This window comes from Patagioenas fasciata, chromosome 1, assembly GCF_037038585.1.
Source record: "Patagioenas fasciata isolate bPatFas1 chromosome 1, bPatFas1.hap1, whole genome shotgun sequence".
NCBI classification, from domain to species: Eukaryota; Metazoa; Chordata; class Aves; order Columbiformes; family Columbidae; genus Patagioenas; species Patagioenas fasciata.
Window position 1 is genome coordinate 214728202 of NC_092520.1, and position 16832 is coordinate 214745033.

Consider the following 16832-nt stretch of genomic DNA (forward strand, 5'->3'; position numbering starts at 1 on the left):
GATGGGACTCCCAAACCCCCAGAACCCCCCACATCTCATAGGATGGGACTCCCGAACCCCCACGACCCCCCACATCTCCTAGGATGGGACCCCCGAACCCCCCCCAAACCCCTCATATCCCATACAATGGGACCCCCGAGCCCCCCCAACCCCAATGGCTCTGTCCTGGGACCCCCAAGTCCCGCTGACCCCCCACCCCACCGCCGCACAGAACCCCAAAGTCCCCCTGTTCCCCACCCCCCAACCTGGGACCGCCATCTTTCCCGTCACCCCCGCAATTCCCCTCCGCGCCGCCAGGTGTCGCCCTCCCCTGCGCCCCCCGCCGTGCGGCGCTCTCTCCGTTCCCGGCAGCCCCCGCGCGGCGCGGTGCCAAGATGGCGGCGGGCGGTGCGGCTCCCGCTGCCGCTCCGGGTCCCGCTCCGGGTCCTGGTGCGGGCCGCACGGTGCTGGTGCGGGGCCTTCCCGCCTCCGCCACCACCGCCGACCTCGAGAGCCTCTTCGGCCGCATCGGACCCCTCCGCCGCTGCTTCGTGGTCACCGAGAAGGGTCGGGGAGGACGGCCTGGGAGCGGGGCTGTGGGGATCAGCGAGCTGGGGGGGGTGCGGGGGTCTGAGAGGCCCTGGGACAGGGGTCTGAGAGGGTCGGGGGGGGTCTGAGAGGATCTGAGGGGTCTCAGCGTGTCTGGGGGAGCTGACCGGGTCATGGGACCGGGCTTTGGGGGGAACTTAGGGGATCTAAGGGGGTTTGGGGGGCTCAGGGGATCTAAGGGGGTTTGGGGGGCTCAGGGGTCTGTGGAGACTGAGGGGTCCTGGGACTGGGACCTGAGGGGATCTGGGGGGGCTGATGGATTTGGGGGAAATGAGCGGGTCTGAGGGGGGGGGGCTCAGAGGGTCTGGGGGTGTTCAGGGGTCTGGGACTGGGGCCTGGGGGGGCTCATGGAATTTTGGGGGGGCTGAGGAGGTCAGTCTGGGGAGACTGAGGGGTCCTGGGACTGGGAACTGAGGGGATCTGGGGGGCTGCTGAGGGATTTGGGGGAGCTGAGCGGATCTGGGGGTTTCAGGGAGTTTGGGCTCAGGAGGGCTGGGGGCGCTGAGGGGGCCTGGGATTGGGGTCTGAGAGGATCTGAGGGGGCTCAGAGGGTCTGGGACTGGAGTTTGGGAGGGCTCAGGGAGCTGGGGGGACTGATGGGGGCCTGGAACCAGGGTGTTGGGGAGTTTGGGGATCTGGGGGTCTGGAACCAGGTTCTGAGAAGCTGAGAAGGTCTGGGACCGGGGAGTGAGGGGGCTGAAGGGATCTGGGGTAACTGAGTGGGTTTGGGGCCAGGGTCTGGGGGGACTCAGGGAATCTTGGGGGGCTGAAGGGGTCGGGGGGTCTCAGGGGGTTTGGGGAGGCTGAGGGGTCCTGGGACTGGGGCCTGAGGGGATCTGGGGTTGCTGATGGATTTGGGTGAGCTGAGCGGGTCTGGGGCCAGGGTCTGGAGGGGTCAGAGGGTCTGGGGTGGCTCAGGGGTTTGGGACCGGAGTTTGGAGGGGCTGATGGGGCCTGGGACTCGGGTCTGAGGGGATCCGGGGTGCTGAGGGGATGTGGGGTCTCAGGGGGTCTAGGGAGACTGAGGGGCCCTGGGACTGGGGGCTGAGGGGGTCTGGAACCAGGGTCTAGGGGGATAGAAGGGCCTGAAAGTAGGGAGGGTTGGGTCTCAAGGCATTTGGGGGGGGCTGATGTGGTCTCGGATAGGGGGCTGAGGGCGGGGCGCTGGAGTCCAAGGGTGCTCTGGGGTGCTAAGGGGTTCCAGGGGGGCTGGGGCACTGTGAGAGGGTCTGGGATGGGGGGGAAGGATCTGGGGGCGTGTGGGGCACCTGGAGCTGTGGGTGGGAGGGCTGGGGGGAGCAGGGATGTGCGTGCTGGGAACAGGAGCTGGGGGGGCTGGGGTGCAGGATGGGGGGGTCAGGAGAGCCCATTATTGTGGGGGGGCAGAGGCAGGAAGACCCTTAGGGGGACAGTGACAGCTGAGGAGGGAGCGCATGGGGGCGGATAGGACCTCACTGTCCCCCTTTGCCCCCCCCAGGCACCAGGACCTGCCGCGGCTTCGGTTACGTCACCTTCTCGCTGGGGGGGGACGCCCAGCGCGCCCTGCGGGAGCCCCCCAGCCTCGCCGGCCGCCCCCTCACCGTCACCCCCGCCCGGCAGCGGCCGCGGGGGGCGGACAAGAAACCCCAGGAGGATGAGGAGGGTGAGCTGGGGGAGGCTGTGCCCTCAGGGACTGTCCCCAGGGCTGTGCTGTCCCCAACCCCCCCTCTCCCCCTGCCAGGTGCGACCCCCACGCCCCCCCCCGTGCCAAGGAAGCCCCGAGCCCCCTCCCGCAAAGCTCGGCTCATCGTGCGCAACCTCAGCTTCCAGGTATTGGCGGGTGGGTCCCGCTGCCCCCCAAACTTCTGTGACGCTGGGGGGGGGACCCCTGCGTCCCCCCCTCACCCCGCTGTCCCCCCGCAGTGCTCCGAGGACGACCTGAGGTCCCTTTTCTCACCCTTCGGCACCATCCTGGAGGTGAACGTCCCCAAGAAACCAGGTGAGCTGAGCCCCCCAAACCCTCTGGGGGCTTTTTTTTTGGGGGGGGATGCACCCACCCACTGCAAGGGGGTGGCGGGGGGAGGGAGCAGTCACAGCCATTAAGTGAAAACCATTAATGCAATTATGTTGGTGCGAAACTAATTGTTGAAGGGATCGGGCACAATTCCAAATATTCGCTATATTCACCTGATTTCTCACCAACCAACTGCGGCTTTTTGGAGTTTCCTGAACATTTTGTGGGGAAAAGCGCTTTTCCAGGGTTCAGTGAATCCCAAAACATCGATTTTGGTGCTGCAGGAATAAATAAATACCGTTCTTCATGGTCAAAATGTGTGTCGATTGTAGCGCTTCCTGTTTTGATTAATTAATTGAGTTTGAGCGAGTTATAACGAGTTAAAATTCATGGTCCAGAACCGCAAATACTTTTGCACCAACCTGACGCTTTAGGAAGAGGAAAAATGAATGAGATGTGACAAAAGGGACAAGCAGAGGGGCCCTGGATGGGACCTGAGTGACCCCAGGCAGGGGGGCCCTTGAATGTCCCTTCTGGCCCCAAATGTTCGGGGATTTTGTGATTTTAGTGGTTGATTTTGTGACTTTTTTAAGGTGGATTTTGTGACTTTTTTAAGGTGGGTTTTGTGACTTTTTTAAGGTGGATTTTGTGATCTTTTAAGGTGGATTTTGTGATTTCTGTGGTTGATTTGGTGACTTTTGTGGCTGACTTTCTGATTTTTAGGCTGGATTTTGTGACCGGTTGATTTTGGGATTTTTACATTTGGTTTTGTGATTTTTTTTTTTTTTAAGGTGGATTGGGTGATTTTTACGGTTGATTTTGTGATTTTCAGGGGTTGATTTTGTGATTTATTTTGTTTTAAGGTGGATTTTGTGGGGTTTTTTTTTAAGGTGGATTTTGTGGGGGTTTTTTTAAGGTGGATTTTGTGGGGGTTTTTTTAAGGTGGATTTTGTGGGGGTTTTTTTAAGGTGGATTTTGTGGGGGTTTTTTTAAGGTGGATTTTGTGATTTTTGGGAATTAATTTTGTGATTTATTTTTTTAAGGTGGATTTTGTGATTTATTTGGTTTGTGGTGGACTTTGTGATTTTTAAGGTGGAATTTGTGATTTCTAACACGGCTTTAGCAACGTTTGTGGTTGATTTGGGTCCTTTCGGTGTGTTCTGCAGACGGGAAGATGCGGGGCTTCGCCTTCGTGCAGTTCCAGAAGGTTCTGGAAGCGGCCAAAGCGCTGCGGGGGATGAACATGAAGGACGTCAAAGGTCTGTGTGTCCCCCACTGTGTCCCCGGGGGTGTCACCGGGATGCGGTGACACTGACGCCGTGTCCCTTTGTCCCCGCAGGGCGGCCGGTGGCCGTGGACTGGGCGGTGGCCAAGGACAAGTACCAGGCGACGCGGGGTGGCCCGTGTCACGGTGAGGGGACATGGGGACATTTTAGGGGGGGTGACCCCCAGTTCTGGGGGTGGGGGGGGCACTGGGGGTGATTGTCACGTGTTGTCATTGTGTTTGTGTCACTGTGCAGGGGACAAAGAGGGGAAAGGGGGCGGTGAGGAGGAGGAAGAAGAGGAGGGGGAGGAGGAAAAAGAAGAGGAGGAAAAAGAAGAGGATGAAGCGGAAGAGGAAGAGGAAGAAGAAGAGGAGGAGGAAGATGGTGAGGAAGTAGGTGGTGATGATGACAGTGAGCAGGAGGAGGAGGAAGATGAAGATGAAGAGGAAGAAGAGGATGAGGAGGAGGAAGGTTTGTTCTCTGAGATGTGGGGGGAGCTCCCCGGAGGTCTTGGGAGGGAGGTTCCTGGGGGGGTTTCCTGGGGATCTTGGGGGATTTCCTGGAGTCTGGGGGGTTTCCTGGGGGCTTCCGGGAGTCTGGGGGGATTTCTTGGGGGGTTTCCCGGGGTCTGGGGGGATTTAATGGGATCGGGGCGGGGAGCATTTCCTGGGTTCTGAGGGGGGTTCCCCTAGGATTGGGGGTGGGGGCTGGGAAGGTTCCCTGGGGTTTTGGGGGATTTTCTGGGGGTCTGGGGGTCTCTTGAGGGGCTCCCCTTGGGTCTGAGGGGTGACTCTTCTGGAGTTACAGGGGGTCATGGGCATGGGGGGGCTCCCCTGAAGTCTTGAGGGCAATTCCTTGGGTCAGGAGGGGGCTCCCCTGGAGTCAGGGGGAGGCTGGGGGGTCTCAGGGGGCTCCTCTGGGATGGGGGGGGGTTCCGCTTGGGTCTGGGGGAGTTTCCTTTTGGTTTGTGGGGGTCTCGTCTGGGGGAACTTCCCTGGGATGGGGGGAGGTCTCATCTGTAGTCTGGGGGGGTTACATTGGGTCTGGGGGGGGTTCCCTGGGATGGGGGGGTTACATTGGGTCTGGGGGAACTTCCCTGGGATGGGGGGAGGTCTCATCTGTAGTCTGGGGGGGTTACATTGGGTCTGGGGGAACTTCCCTGGGATGGGGGGAGGTCTCATTTGTAGTCTGGGGGGGTTACATTGGGTTTGGGGGGGGTTCCCTGGGATGGGGGGGGAGCTCCTCTGCGGTCTAGGTGGGGGTTTCCCTTGGGTTTGGGGGCTCCATGGGGTTTTGGGGGGCACTGGGGTGGTTTCTGGGGGTGCTCCGTTGAGTCTGGGGGGCCTTTTCCTGGGATGGGAGCATTCCCCTTTGTTCTGGGGGGGCTCCCTTTGGTCTGGGGGGGCTCCTGTCCCCCCACTCCAACCTCTGCCTCTTTCAGGGGGGGCTGCACCCCAGAAGCGGCGGCTGGGGGGGGCTCGGCAACCACCCCCTTCAGACGTGAGCGAGGGCAGAACCGTCTTCATCCGGTGAGTGTGGGTCTGGGGGGGCACAGCAGGGCCCCCCTTTGCCGTGCTGTTGTATCTGGGCCCGGGGAGGAGGGGGCTCCACCTACACCCCCCCCTAAACTGTGTGTCCCACCCCAAATTCAGGAATCTCTCCTTCGAGACAGAGGAGGAGGCGCTGGGGGAGACGCTGCAGCAATTCGGGGACCTCAAATACGTCCGGCTGGTCCTGCACCCCGACACTGAGCGCCCCAAAGGTGCCCTCCGGTGGGGGGGACACACATTTGGGGGACACACACCCCTTCTTGACCCTGACCCCCCCTGTGTTGTGTCCCCCCCTCCAGGTTGTGCCTTTGCCCAGTTCCTGACACAAGAGGCCGCCCAGAAATGCGTGCAGGCTGCACAGGAGGATGGGGAGGTGAGTTTTGGGGATTGAGCGGGGCATGAGGGACCCCCCAGGGATTGGGGGGGGCACAAGGGACTCCCCCGGGCGGGGGGAGCACAAGGCACCCCACCTGGGGCAACCAGAACCCTTGCTGGGGGCATGGGGACAGTCCCACCATGGGTTTGGGGGGTGCCAGCAGGGGTGTCCCCCTCTCTGTGGTCACCCCAACTCTTGGCAACCCTCTGTGGGGCGGGGAGTGTGGTCACGGGTGCCCCCCCTACCCCACTGTACCCCGATTTTCAGGGGGGGGGCCTGCGGCTGGACGGGCGGCAGCTGCGCATCGACCCGGCCGTGAGCCGCGAAGAGGCACAAAAGCTCCGCGGGCAGCAGCCCAAGAAACCCACGGGGACCCGAAACCTCTACCTGGCGCGTGAAGGCTGTGAGTGTCACCTCCGGGGGGTCCCTTGTGTCCCCTCACTCTCCAAACCCCCCATTTCACCCCAATTTCCCCCCCCTCCGCAGTGATCCGCGCCGGCACCAAGGCAGCGGAGGGCGTGAGCGACGCCGACATGGCCAAGCGAGCGCGGGTGAGTGTGACAAACGCCAGGCACGGGGGGGCTGTGACAGCTTGGGGACAACATCCCCCCCGCCAGGGGGGTCAGAGCCCCCTCCATCACATCCCAGTTCCCCCCAGTTTGAGGAGCTGAAGCACCAGAAGCTGCGGGACCAGAACATCTTCGTGTCCCCCACCCGGCTGTGTGTGCACAACCTGCCCAAGGCCGTGGACAACGCGCGACTGCGGAGCCTCCTGCTGCGCCTGCTCGGCAGGGACACGCGTGTCACTGAGGTGGGTGACACCCCTGCCGCCCTTTAGGTGTCCCCCGTGTCCCCCCTGTGCTCCGTGTCCCCTCTGTGGGGGTGTTTGGGGGTGCGGAGCAGGTGGATGTCACCATATGGGGAGGGTTTTAGGGCGTGAAGGGGGTCGATGTACCCTCTGTGTCACTTTAGTGTCACCCTGTGTTACTTTAGTGTCCCCTTTGGGGTGGATTTGGGGGTGCAGAGCAGGTGAGCATCCCCCCCATGTCCCTCTGTGTCCCTCCTGGGATGGATTTTGGGGGTGCAGAGGAGGTGGGTGTCCCCATCTGGTCAGGGTTTTGGGGTGTGAAGGGGGTGGGTGTCCCCTCTGTGTCACTATAGTGTCCCCCTGTGTCCCCTCTGGGGTGAGTTTGGGGGTGTAGATCAGGGGGGTGTCTCCCCTGTGTCCCCCCATGTCTCCCTCTGTCCCCTCTGGGCTGGATTCTGGGGGTGCAGAGAAGGGGGGTGTCACCCACTGTGTCCTTGTCTGTGTCCCCTTGTGTCCCCTCAGGGATGGGTTTGGGGGTGCAGAGGAGGTAGGTGTCCCCTTGTGTCCCTCCTGGGGTGGATTTTGAGGGTGCAGAGGACATAGGTGTGTCCCCCTGTGTCCTTGTCTGTGTCCCCATGTCCCCTCAGGGATGAGTTTGGGGCTGCAGAGAAGGTGACTATCCCCATCTGTGTCCCCTCAGTGTCCCCATGTGCTCTGTGTCCCCTGTGGGGTGGGTTTGGGGTTAGCTAGGGGCGCATAAGAGGTGCTTGTCCCCCTTATGTCCCCCCACTGTCCCTTGTGTCTCCTTTTGGGGGTGACTGGGGGTGCAGAGGACATAGGTGTCCCCCACTGTGTCCTTGCCTGTGTCCCTCTGTGTCCCCTCGAGGAGGGTTTGGGGGTGACTAGGGCTGCAGAGGGGGTGGGTGCCCCCTGCTCTGTCCCCTCCCTGTGTCCCCCCTCCATGCCCTGTGTCCCCTGGCGGGTGGTTTGTGGGTGCAGAGAAGCTCGGTGTCCCTCTTGTGTCCCCTCTGGGCAGGGTTTTGGGGAGAGTGGGGGTGCAGGAGGGGTGGGTGTTACACCCCCAAACTGTCTCCTCTTCCAGGGTCCCCCTGTGCTCTGTGTCCCCTCTGGGGTGGGTTTTGGGGTGCAGAGGAGGTGGGTGTCCCCTTATGTCCCCCCATATCCCCCCGTGTCTGTGCTGAGGTGGGTTTTGGGGTGCAGAGGAGAGAGTCGTGTGTGAGGGGATTGTCCCCCGTGTCCCCTCTGGGTTGAATTTTGGGGTGCAGAAGGGGGTGTCCTGTGCTGAGGTGCAATGGGGGGATCCTGGTGGCTCAGGGTCCCCCCCAGTGCTGGGTGATGCGGGAGCAGCAGGGGCAGGGACAATTTTTGGGGCACAGCTGCTGGCACTGGGGGGATCCTGCTGTCACGGGGGGTGGCGGTGGCTCAGCGGTGCCCTGTCCCCCCCAGTGCCGGGTGATGCGGGAGCAGCGGGGCCAGGGCCACTCTTTGGGGTTCGCCTTCGTGGGGTTCGGGGCGCACGAACAGGCGCTGGCCGCGCTGCGCAGCCTCAACAACAACCCCCACATCTTCGGGCCAAACAAGGTGGGTGCTGGGGGGTGGGACCCCCACAGTGGGGCAGAGGGCTGTTGTGTCCCCCCACCTTGTCCCTCCCTCCCCTGTCCCCCTCTTGTTCTGCCTCTTGTCCCCCTTGCCATGTGGCCCCCCTTGCCTCCCTTCATCCCCCATCTTGTCCCCCCTTTGTCCTCCTCTTCCGCTTCTGTCTCCCCCCCTTTTTCTGTCTCCCCCCCCCTTTTTCTGTCTCCCCCCCCCCTTTTTCTGTCTCCCCCCCCTTTTTCTGTCTCCCCCCCCTTTTTCTGTCTCCCCCCCTTTTTCTGTCTCCCCCCCCTTTTTCTGTCTCCCCCCCCTTTTTCTGTCTCCCCCCCCTTTTTCTGTCTCCCCCCCCCCTTTTTCTGTCTCCCCCCCCCCTTTTTCTGTCTCCCCCCCCCCTTTTTCTGACTCCCCCCCCCTTTTTCTGACTCCCCCCCCCTTTTTCTGACTCCCCCCCCCTTTTTCTGACTCCCCCCCCCTTTTTCTGACTCCCCCCCCCCTTTTTCTGACTCCCCCCCCCTTTTTCTGACTCCCCCCCCCTTTTTCTGACTCCCCCCCCCCTTTTTCTGACTCCCCCCCCCTTTTTCTGACTCCCCCCCCCTTTTTCTGACTCCCCCCCCCTTTTTCTGACTCCCCCCCCCTTTTTCTGACTCCCCCCCCCTTTTTCTGACTCCCCCCCCCTTTTTCTGACTCCCCCCCCCCTTTTTCTGACTCCCCCCCCCTTTTTCTGACTCCCCCCCCCTTTTTCTGACTCCCCCCCCCTTTTTCTGACTCCCCCCCCCTTTTTCTGACTCCCCCCCCCTTTTTCTGACTCCCCCCCCCTTTTTCTGACTCCCCCCCCCTTTTTCTGACTCCCCCCCCCTTTTTCTGACTCCCCCCCCCTTTTTCTGACTCCCCCCCCCTTTTTCTGACTCCCCCCCCCTTTTTCTGACTCCCCCCCCCTTTTTCTGACTCCCCCCCCCTTTTTCTGTCTCCCCCCCCCTTTTTCTGTCTCCCCCCCCTTTTCTGTCTCCCCCCCCCTTTTTCTGTCTCCCCCCCCCTTTTTCTGTCTCCCCCCCCCTTTTTCTGTCTCCCCCCCCCTTTCCTTTGTCCCCCCACCTTGTCCCCCTCATACCCTTCTTTCTGTGTCCCTTGCTTTGTCCCCATCTCCCCTTTCCTGTCCCTCCCTGCTTTTCTGTGTCCCCCTCTTGTCCCTCCTGTGTCTCCCCCTTTTCCTGTGTCCCCACCTTGTCCCCTCCCTTGTCCCCCTCATACCTTTCTTTCTGTGTCCCTTGCTTTGTCCCCATCTCCCCTTTCCCGTGCCCCCACTTTTCTGTGTCCCCCTCTTGTCCCCCTTTTCCTGTGTCCCCCCTTTTCCTGTGTCCCCCCCCTTGTCCCCCTAATCTTCTTTCTGTGTCCCCAATTATATTTATCTGCCCCCCCTTTCCAATGCCCCCCCCTCCCCACACTCCCCCTCTGTGGGATCCTGGGGGGTCTCCCCACACCCCTCCAACCCTCCACTTTCCTATAGGGCCTCATGGGTCCCCCACTGTGTCCCCCCCAGCCCCAGGGTCTCCCCCTCACCCCATTTTTCTCCTGTGGTGCTCCTGGGGGTATTGAGGGGCTGGACCCACCCCAGGGCACGTCCTGGAGTGATGGGGGGCTGCCACCCCCAGGGCACCTCCTGGTGTTTTGGGGGGGCTGCCCCCATTCCCAGGACCCCCCAACTCATTCCCCCCCGCCAGAGGCCCATAGTGGAGTTCTCGCTGGAGGATCGGCGCAAGCTGAAGCTGAAGGAGCAGCGAGCCCAGCGCAGCCTGGTAGGACCCTGACACCCCCATGTCCCCCCCTCTCCCCTTTGTCACCCCCCCTTGTGCCCCCCCTCACAAACCATCCCCCCCTCACACAGCTCAAGCTGAAAGCGAAGGCACAAGAGAAAGAACCAATCAAACCATCGGGACCCCCTAAAAAACATAAAGCAAGGACGAAACCCCTCCCCAAAGGCTCCGGGGGGTCCCCCCAGGCTGGGGGTGCCCCGGGGGGTGCCCAGGGTGCCCCCCAAGCTGTGCCCTGGGGCGGGTTCCGCGTGGAGGCGCCGGGGCAGCGGGTGCAGCTGCCGGACGGGAGCAGCCGCAGGAAGGTGCTGGCGCTGCCCTCGCACCGCGGACCCAAGATCAGGTATTGGGGGGGGGGCACCCAATTTTGACACCGCCCTCAGGGTGCTCTCCCACCCCGGCGTGCCAGTGATTTGGGGGGAGCATCTCTGGGTTGTCCCTTCCCTCGCTGGAGTGTAATGGATGGGATGTGTGTCACTTTGGGGTGTATGGGGGGCAGATCTGGGGTGCTGGGTAACACCCAAGGGTGTTCTGGGCACATCTGGTTACCCACTGGTGTCCCTGTCACCCATGGGCACATCTGGGCACTCATGGGTATCCTTGTCACCCCTGGGCACCCACAGGCATCGCCGTCACCCACAGACACATCTGGGCACTCACGGTAATCCTGGGTACTCACAGACACATCTGGGCACCCATGGGTGTCTTTGTCACCCCTGGGCACCCACAGGCATCACTGTCACCCTTGGGCACATCTGGGCACCCACAGGCCCATCCGGGCACCCATGGTAGTCTCTGGCACCCATGGGCACATCTGGGTACCCACAGGTGTCCCTGTATCGTATTGGCACATCTGGGCACCTCTACGCACATCTGAGCATCCATGGGTGTCCTTGTCACCTCTGGTCACATCTGGGCACTCGTGGGTATCCCTGGCACTCACAAGCACCTCTGGCCACCCATGGGTGTCATTGTCATCCCTGGGCACATCTGGGCACCCAACAGTGTCCCTGGCACCAGCAGGCAGATCTGGGCGTGCATGGGTGTCCTTGTCACCCTTGGGCACATCTGGCCATCCACAGTGACACATCTGGGCAGCCACAGGCACCCATGTCACCCACGGACACATCTGGGGACCCATTGGTGTCTCTTGTCACCTGTGGGCACATCTGGGCACCCCCAGGTGTCCTTGTCACCAACAAACACATTTGGGGACCCGTTAGTGCACCCGTGGGCCCATCAGGGCACCCTTGGGTGTCCCTGTCACCTACGGGTGCCCCTCTGCTCCCCCCTCAGGAAACGCGACAAGGGGAAAGTGAAGCCCCCCCCACCCAAACAACCCAAGGCCAAGCGGCGCAAGGAGAAGCGCAAGGCTCCCCCCACCCAGGTAAGGACCCCCCACCCACACAGGGACATTGGGGCTCATGCCCCCCCACCTCATTTTGGGCTCAGATCCCTCTAATGTGGGGGGGCGCTCTCCCCTTGCACACAACGGTCACCTGGGAGCGAATCTCCCCATATTCCCCATCTTGTACCCCCAAACCCCCCAATTTGGGTGGGGGGACCCCCGAACCTCCCCCCTTTGTCTCCCACAGCCGCGGCGGCGGGGGGGCCCTGGGGGGGCCGAGGCGCGATTTACGGAGCTGGTGGAGCGATACAAGAGGAAAATCCTGGGGAGCGACGCCCCCACGGCAAAGAGGAGCAAATGGTTCGAGAGCTGAGACCCCCCCACCCTGACCCCCACCCTTGGGGGCTGGTTCTTTGCGGGGGGGTCATTGGCCTCAAATCCCCTTGGAGGCGGGGGCAAGCACTGGGTCTACCTTTGTGCCCCCCCGCACTGCGTTTTGGGACCCTTGTGGGGGTGGGGTGGAGCGGGGACCCCAAGTTCCCCCCCCCACCTTGTCAGAGAGGGGGTGCTGTAAAAATAGAGGAATATTTTGTAATAAAATGCTATTTTGGAGGGAAAATCATCCTGGTGTCACCTACAGGTCCTGGGGACCCCCAGCCCCCCCCAAAAAAACTTGGGGACCCCTGAGGCCCCTCCCCAACTTGGGGACCCTTGAGACCCCACCCCCAGGCTCCCCCAGTCCCTCATCCATGGGGGTCTCTGAGTGCCCCCCCACCTCTGGGATCCCTGAGCCCCCCAACTTGGGGACCCCTGAGCCCCCCTCAATTCCTGTGACCCCCAAGCCACTGACCCCTGGGGTACCTGAGCCCCCCCTACTCCTGGGGACCCCTGAGCCCCCCCCAAATTCCTGAGGACCCTTGGGACCCCTAAGCACCCCTTGATTCCTTGGGACACCTGAGCCCCCCCTCCCATTCCTTGGGCCCCCCAAACCTCCCCCCAATTCCTGGGGTCCCCTGGGACCACCCAGTCCTAGACCCCTGGGGTCCTCTAAGCCCCCCCCCACCCTTGGGGACCCCCGTGTCCCCCCCCAGGCTGGCTGGTCACAATTTGGGGGGTGCCCTGGAGTGAAGGAAATGGGGTGCTGGGGGTGGGGGAGATGAAAGGGGGGACAGAGGGTCCCTGTGGCCTGTGGGGGGCAGAGTTGGGGTGTCCTGGGGTTGGTGGCCACGCCGGTGACATCACAGCGTGAGTGATGTGCAGGGGGGGACACAGGGAACCCCCCTGCCCCAAGCCAGGGTGTCCCCGCAGTGGGGCTGGGGACAAGGGCAGTGATGGGGGACTTGGGTGGCAACAGGGGACACATGGTGACACACACGGTGACACACACGTGCGTCCCTGCGCTTCCCGGGGACAGCGACTCGGCTGGGTGTTTTGTCCCCTCTCTGTCCCCCTCCCTGTCCCCTGCTTCGTCCCTCTCTTCCTGTCCCCATCCGTGTCCCCCCATCCCCGTTCCTGTCCTCACCTCTGTCCCCCATCCTTGTCCCTCTTCCCGTCCCCTGTCCCTTTTCCTGTCCTCCCCTTTGTCCCCTCTCCCTGTCCCCCTGTCCCGTTTCCAGTCCCCATCCCTGTCCCATTTCCTGTCCCCATCCCTGTCCCCTCACCCTGTCCTCACCTTTGTCCCCCATCCTTGTCCCCATCCCTGTCCCCTCCTCCCAGTCCCCATCCCTATCCCCATCCCTGTCCCCTTTCCTTGTCCCCATCCCTGTCCCCTTTCCTTGTCCCCCTCCCTGTCCCGTTTCCTGTCCCCATCCTTGTCCCTCTCCCCCTCCTTTCCCTTCCTTGTCACCCCCCTTTTGTCCCCCATCCCTGTCCCTGTGTCCCCCGCTTCAGCCGGAGGTGTCAGGGTCACCCCAGGGCGGGGGGTGACCGGGGGGGTGGCAAAACCGCGAAGCCACCGACAGCCTCGTAAACCCGCGCGGAGCCACCGGGGACTGAGTCACCCGTGTCCCCACCCGCCCCGTGTCCCCAGGGTCCCCTGTCCCCGGAGGAGGGTGACACCCCCTCCTTTGGGGGTCCCTGCTCCAGCTGGGAGGGGGACACCCCACCCCCTTTATATTTCTATATTGTAGAGATTAAATATTGGGGGTTGATTCACACCCCCTGACCTTGGGGACACATTTCACCCCCTGGCTCCTTGGGGACAGCAGTGACAGTGACACCAGCCTGGGGGGGGGTCGGGAGGGGGGGCTGCTGGAAAAGGGGCTTTATTGAAAATTAATGGGGGAGAGGGAATTACACATAGTGAAGGATAATAATAGTGAGAGCGGTTGTAATAACAACAGTAACGATCATAATAATAGCAATTAAAATCATTAGTACGGTAACAATAGAAGTGATAAAATAATTGGAACGCAATAATTAAAATAAAAATAATAGTAATTAAATAATTACAATAACAATAGAAGTGATAAAATGATTAGAATATAATAATTAAAATAATAATAAACTAATGCTAATTAAACCACTTATAATTAAAATAAATAATAATATTTAAAGTGACAATAAAATCAATAATTAAAATAGTAATAATTTAATGAAACTTTTAAAAAATCAAAATAATAAAAATAGAATTAAAAATTTAAATAAGATAATAATTTAAAGGAGCTATAATTAAAATAACAAAAGCAATAATAAACTAGCACTAGCTAAAATAATACTAATTAAATAATTATGTCTTAAATAATAAAAATCATAATAAATATAATAATAAATATAATTAAAATAATACTAAAATGGAAGTAAAAATATAATAATAAAATTATTATTATTATTAATATAATAATAATATAATAATATAGTATAATAATGATATAATAATAATAATATAATAATATAATATAATATATAATAATATAATATAATATAATATAATAATAATAATAATAATAATAATAATAATAATAATAATAATAATAATACAAAAGAAAGGGAGGGACAGAGGAGCCCGGACCCCGTGGTGTCAGTGCCACCCACACCCTCGCTCTGGGGGCTCAGCCCGGTGTCCCCCCGTGTCCCCCGGTGTCCCCCGTGTCCCCTAGCAGGCGGGGGGCCCGTCCAGCCGGGTGGCGATGGCATCCACACAGTCCCGGAGTCGCGCCAGGGCCACCGCGGCCACCGTGTGCGGAGCCTCGGCCACCAGCTCCGCCAGCCGGGGGGGGACCCCGGGCGGGGGCGACACGGCGGGGAGGGGACAGCCCAGCAGGGTGACCAGGGTGAGCAGGAGGCTGCGCAGGTTCTCGGTGTCGTTGGCCACCTGGGCCAGCGGGGGGTGGCCCGGGGCCAGTGACCCCAGGAGGCGCTGGAGCGGGGGGAGGCGCTGGGCCAGGGCCCCCAGCCCCATCTCGGGGACACCCCCCGCCTCGGGGACACCCCCCGCCTCGGGGGTCACCCCCTCCCCCACCTCCAGCCCACGGATCCGCAGCGTCACTGGGAGCAGCTGTGGGGGGACACGGGGTTAGTGGGGGGGACACGGGGGGGTCAGAAGGGGGACACGGAGGGGTTAGTGGGGGATACGTGGGTCAGTGGGGGACACGGGGACACTGCAGGAGTGGGGGGACACGGAGGGTCAGTGGGGGGGACATGGGGTCGGGGGCGGAGATGGGGGGTCGGTGGGGGGGACACAGAGGGGATCACGGGGGTCAGTGGGGGGACACGGGGGTCGGGATGGGGACACGGGATGTGGGGGGACATGGGGAGTTAGTGGGGAGGACACGGGGGTGTCAGTGGGGGACACGTGGGGTCAGTGGGGGGGACATGGAGGGGTTAGTGGGGGACACGGGGGGTGTCAGTGTGGGACACGGGGACACTGGAGGGGTGGGGACACACGGCGGGTCAGTGGGGGGACACGAGGGGTTGGGAGGGGGACACGGGAGTCAGTGGAGGGACACGAGGGGTTGGGAGGGGGACACGGGGGTCAGTTGGGGGGACACGGGGACATGGGGGTCAGTTGGGGGGACACGGGGACATGGAGAGGGGAGAAGAAATGGGAAGATTAGTGGGGGGATTTGGGAAGAGCTGGGGGGAGGGGACAAGAAGGGGGTTTAGGACAGGGGTCCCCCTCCCCCAGCCATGGGTGACCCTCTCTGGGGACCCCCCCACTCTGTGGCACAGGGTCCCCCCCAGCATCCCACCCTGGGGATCCCCCAGGCCATGGGACCCCCCCCCAGCCCTTGGTGACTCTTCCTGGGGACCCCCCAACTCTGTGGCACAGGGTCCCCCCCAGCATCCCACCCTGGGGACCCCTCCAGTCCAGGACATGGGGACCTTACCAACCCAGCCCTGGGTGACCCCCCTCGATCTGGGGTACAGGGGTGTCCCCCCAAAGCATCCCACCCTGGGGACCGCCCCAATCTGACCCCCCTTGTCCTGGGTGTCCCCCCCATAGGGACCCCTCACTGTCCCCCCTTCCTTGTGTGACACGGGCCATTGTGTCACCCTGCGGGGTGTCCCTTGGGGGGGTGACCCCCTGAGTGTGCCCCCCCCGCTCACCTGCAGGTGCCGGATGCGGGTGCTGAGGGTGCGGGTGAGGTTGCGGGTGTCGGCCTGGACCTTGTCGGGCCGGAGGGGACGGCCACCGGCCACCGGCAGCCACAGCCACAGGACACCCCACAGGGACACGCGGGGACACCGCATCCTCGTGTGCTCTGTCACACGGGGGGGTCAGCACCCCAAAAATGTCCCCTGGTGCCCAGAGGGGACGTGCAGGATGCTCTGACCTCTCTCTGGGGACATCCCTGTGTCATCCCTGTCACTCATCCCAGGGGACATCGTCACACCGTGGGGTGTCACAGGGAGGGGACACTTCACTAACATTGGGTCACCCCCCCGGTGCTCCCCAGGAGGTGGGAGTAGGTAGAGGGGTGAGGTGACAAGCCCGGGGACATTGGGGGAAGTGATGTCCCCACTGCGTGCCAGTCCTGGGACAACGGAGAGCCGGGTCCTCGTCACCACCGTGTCACTGTGTCACCATACCACCGCCATGTGCCCCGTCACCTTCCCGGAGCTGCCCTTTCGCAAGCGCCGTCCCCGCCACCCAAGGTCCCCAGTTGTGACCGCGCAGGGCTGGCACCGGAGCCTTGGTGACAACACGGCCAGGGGACACGGCTGTGACAGGGGGGTCCTGTCCCACCCCTGGGGACCCACGTCCTCTGTGGCCAAGGGAGGAGTGTGGGGAGCAGAGGGACTTCAGGGTGACGTGTGTCCCTGTCACCCACTGCCTGGGGATGGGGACAAGGGGGACACGGGGATGGGGGGGACATGGAGATGTTGGGGACATGGGGATGATGGGGACATGGGGACAGAGCAGCTGCCAGCCCAGTACTCACCAGAGACTTGCACCCGCTCGCTGAGCCTGGAACAAGAGAGCCGGTGACATGGGGACATGGGGACACAGGGACCTCAGCCAGAACCCCCCGGTGTCACC

General features: G+C 61.4%; 2 protein-coding genes across 3 annotated transcripts; one reads left to right on the forward strand and one right to left on the reverse strand.

The window, feature by feature from the left end:
* Window positions 1-347: 347 nt before the first annotated feature.
* RBM28 (RNA binding motif protein 28) lies at window positions 348-11972 on the forward strand. Of its 2 annotated transcripts, XM_071803574.1 has the most exons (18): window positions 348-546; window positions 2066-2230; window positions 2309-2397; window positions 2491-2566; window positions 3748-3840; window positions 3921-3992; window positions 4102-4317; window positions 5288-5375; window positions 5499-5608; window positions 5696-5769; window positions 6040-6175; window positions 6259-6323; window positions 6431-6583; window positions 8048-8182; window positions 9913-9987; window positions 10077-10345; window positions 11299-11389; window positions 11598-11972. In XM_071803574.1, exons 1-18 carry the CDS (start codon window positions 375-377, stop codon window positions 11721-11723), a joined length of 2205 nt encoding a protein of 734 aa, XP_071659675.1. In that variant the 5' UTR covers window positions 348-374; the 3' UTR covers window positions 11724-11972. The 2 variants fall into 2 exon arrangements, with proteins under 2 accessions (XP_071659675.1, XP_071659674.1); XM_071803573.1 differs by having other exon boundaries at window positions 2066-2397.
* A 2472-nt stretch (window positions 11973-14444) lies between these two features.
* On the reverse strand, window positions 14445-16053 carry LEP (leptin). Its single transcript, XM_065839368.2, has 2 exons — window positions 15899-16053; window positions 14445-14846 (listed from the first exon to the last, which is right to left on the reverse strand). Exons 1-2 carry the CDS (start codon window positions 16040-16042, stop codon window positions 14445-14447), a joined length of 546 nt encoding a protein of 181 aa, XP_065695440.1. The 5' UTR covers window positions 16043-16053.
* Between the last annotated feature and the right edge of the window lie 779 nt (window positions 16054-16832).